The 3,691-nt window shown below is 30.9% G+C and overlaps 1 protein-coding gene across 1 annotated transcript; it reads right to left on the bottom strand.

The window, feature by feature from the left end:
- Positions 1-690: 690 nt before the first annotated feature.
- Positions 691-2,593, bottom strand: LOC143236252 (techylectin-5B-like). The gene is made up of 4 exons (XM_076474526.1): positions 2,428-2,593; positions 1,990-2,261; positions 1,062-1,162; positions 691-739 (listed from the first exon to the last, which is right to left on the bottom strand). The coding sequence occupies exons 1-4, from the start codon at positions 2,591-2,593 to the stop codon at positions 691-693; spliced, it is 588 nt and encodes a 195-aa protein (XP_076330641.1).
- Between the last annotated feature and the right edge of the window lie 1,098 nt (positions 2,594-3,691).

Here is a 3,691-nt window from a genome sequence, read left to right on the forward strand (position 1 = left end):
ACACAAGAATAGTGGGATTGGACGTCACTTTATAACACCCCCGTTTAAAATAGTGTGCATGTTTGGTGCGACTGGGATTCTAACCCAAGACCTAGAAATTAGGAGAGGAGTGCTGCAACAATCTGACAATGTCAGGCCAAACCAAACAGAAACAGAAGATAATATGTTATGTGTAAATTCTATGGTTATTAAACACATTTTTCTTGAAGTATTTATGGACAATAAAACTTTATAGACAAACAATTTAATTATAATACAAATATTTTAGGTTCTTCAGAACACAGTTAAAAGTAACAGTCATAAACATTCACCAAAATTACTTTATTTCTTTATGGTAAAATATCCACTAAAATATAATTACACACAGAGAAAAAATAAAACATGTTAAGAATATCTGTCTATCTTGTCTGTATATCATGACATATGAAGTAAAATATAATGTCGCATAATATATTTAGATTTTATTTATTATTTATTGACCAATAATAAATTCCACAGGTCTTATTTTCATCTCGCTTGTCTTTAGTGTACTGTGTTTGTTTACCTTACCACGCATACCAGGTAATACCAGTAGTATTAATCTTATCTTTTGTGTAATACAAACCATTTAATTTACAACGATGACATGAATTATACCACCATCCAACTTTGTGGTTTTGAGCACAACTTTCGCTGTATTTATCGTTGTCTTTATCCTTGGTACAGAACATCATATTGTGGTGAACAGCGAGAGAATTTCCTAAAATAATGTCGAAATAATTAATACATAATATATAAACAATTAATGTAGAATGTTATATACTGGAATACAGTTTCAACTCATCCGCGTCACCCATGTACGTTTTGTAACTCATTTTATAGAGTTATCTTTCACTTCGTACCAAGAACCCGTCAAACTCTGCATATCTTTGATGATGTCATTTCCTGTAACCGAAGTAGTATATAATAAATAAATAGTTTATAAGACAGTAAATAATTAAGTATATAAAATATAACTAAATAACATGAAAAGAAATAAGTAGTTGATTATTGTTATATAAATATATAAAGTTTCATCTAACCAAAACTCTTGAGTTATGTTTCCAAAACCATTTTTGTATTCTATCCACGATCTATAAAAATTTTCAACTGGTTTTCCAAAATCTCCTCTTCTTTGGATCAACTAGAAATAAGAAATACTGAGATAACTAAGTTTTATAAGTATCGAAATGAAACTTTAAAATATATATTCCTGTATTATTCAACATAATTCTGTACAAAATATGTGGAAACTCTCTTAAGAAATTCATACGTTGTTAACAAAAACAAAACTCATTTTTATAATATGACCCCCACTGGCACAGTCTGAGGACTCACTTTGTTACAAACAATGTTACGATGCCCGTGGTGGTCAGAGCACAGATAGCCCATTGTGTAACTTTGTACTCAATTCGTAATAAACATATGACCTAAATTTATGTTTGAAAGACGATTTTGAGAAGAACAAATAATTTGTTTTAACTTCTCAAGAAAGTTAAAATAATCTGTAACATAAACTCAGAGCAGATTTCTTTGTGTTATTAAACATTTTTGTATGTTTATCAGCATGTAGAAAGTGTCAGGTTGAACACAGATGCACATTGTGATATATATATATATATATATCAAAACAACCTAGAACAAAATGATTACTATGTGAAATCCTGTCTTATAAACTGTATATTTAAATATGATAAAATAACATATTTTAATGAAAGGAATCAGCGAAGAAATATGATAAAAATAAAAAAAAGTTACATGTTTTTAGAAACTTAAATATATATTTTTTTAAATGTGGGTTTGGTTCTGAAACTTATTTTCCAATTCTTCTAAATAATTGAATTTATATAACAAAGCAGTTTATTCTTCTACGAAAATAATGGCAAACGTTTAATTAAATGTTTCACGAAAACATCCACTAACCCAGAATTAACTAAAGCTACACCACGAAACAAAGTTTAGCTCACCTACCGTCCACCCTCCTCCTGATGTCTCCATATCACAGTATACAGAAATAGACTGGTTCAAAAACCGTGGCTGAATCCTGTAGACACCGGTGGTTCGGTTTAATTGTTGTTTATAGATACTGGCACAGTCTTCTGATAGAGGTGGCTTTTGTTCCGTCATATGCGTCACACAAAGAGTTTGTTGAAAGGATTGGTTTTGTTTGTCATTAACAATCGGTGGAAATGTTTGTTCAAGTGTGGTTGTAGAAAACACATCTAAAGAGTAACGGATGAAAACTTTAATGTGAGAACAGAAAAGTAGTTGAACATACAGTGTTATCAACAATAACATTGTAGCATTTAGGTGTAACTTTCTACCTTTACAAATAGTTGTTTGTAAATGTTCCTTTGATCGATGTTCCACTTTTTCATAAACTAAAATACTTCAAGTAAAACATATTACCTTCTAAAGTAGAAATTCTCTCTCTAGCCAGATGTACTAATTCTGTAACGGAGTCCACTATTCCTTTCAGTGACCCAACAGTATTACAAGCTGTGTCATGATGGATATCAGCCTGGGTCAACACGAAGAAAGACAAAATACTTAATATCTTTACAGCGTTGTACATAGTTAAATGGTTAATAACACAGAACTGTTTTCTCATAGACTTAAATAATTGAGAGTTAGAACTGTGTTAGTAACTGTATCTGATGTTTTCACACTGAGTCCAAGAAATGTTTATAGTTTTCTAAATATGGCTCTAGTCAACATCTGAATTTTCCGCTTCTTTTTATAAACACTGGAGTTATTATTACCGTAAGAGTTGTTGTCTGTACTTAATAATTTTAATGTTAAACATGACTTCATACATTTCAAACATATTTATAGACCCTAAAGTATTCATTTTTACGAGAATAGATCGAAAACTTACATCAAGAGACATCTAAGAACCACGTATTTTAGTTAAAATCACAAACAGAAAAATACGTTGTTACATAAATTATCTTATTTTTGTCAATTTAAATTTAAAGGCCAAATGAATGAAGTATTAAATTAAAATTATATTTTTAACGATATAACGACTATAATACAATATAAATTACACAAATTACAGACATTACTGTTTTAAAGGTTTGTTTACATACTTAGTCCAGAATAACCTTTCGCATGTAATTCCGGTGGTTCAGATAAAAGACTGAGGACTCAAGGTGCTAGATATAGGGTTCAGTTACCTGAGAGCAGATAACTATGAAAATGTGTAATTACTTGAGTTTAACGTTCAAACATGGTATCTGTATATCTACATGAGGTAGTTAATGTATAATCTAATTAAGTGATTAACCTTGAATTAAGAAATGGCTGGTATATCATTTGCATGTACATATTAATTACGTATATCGTTACACTTCTGTTTCCATTGTGACATACAAACTGGTGATGTCATCGTGACGAGTGCGAGACTGTTATGAACGTCAGTGACCTGTGTGACTGTATTATGCCTGTTGAACTTGTATGAAACCATTTTGAATGTCATAGAGACTGTGTGAAATTAATACGAGCGTCGGTGTAACTGGTCTCAGCTTTTATGGGTTTCAGTACAACTGATGTGAGACATTATGGGTGCCAATGTGATTCCTGAGAAATCAACACGGGTGTAAGTGTGACTGAACCGAGGCTATTTATTAGTGGTATCAGTTGAGCAGAAATTGTATTATTAAAACACACA

The sequence above is a fragment of the Tachypleus tridentatus genome, chromosome 13, assembly GCF_004210375.1.
Source record: "Tachypleus tridentatus isolate NWPU-2018 chromosome 13, ASM421037v1, whole genome shotgun sequence".
NCBI lineage: Eukaryota > Metazoa > Arthropoda > Merostomata > Xiphosura > Limulidae > Tachypleus > Tachypleus tridentatus.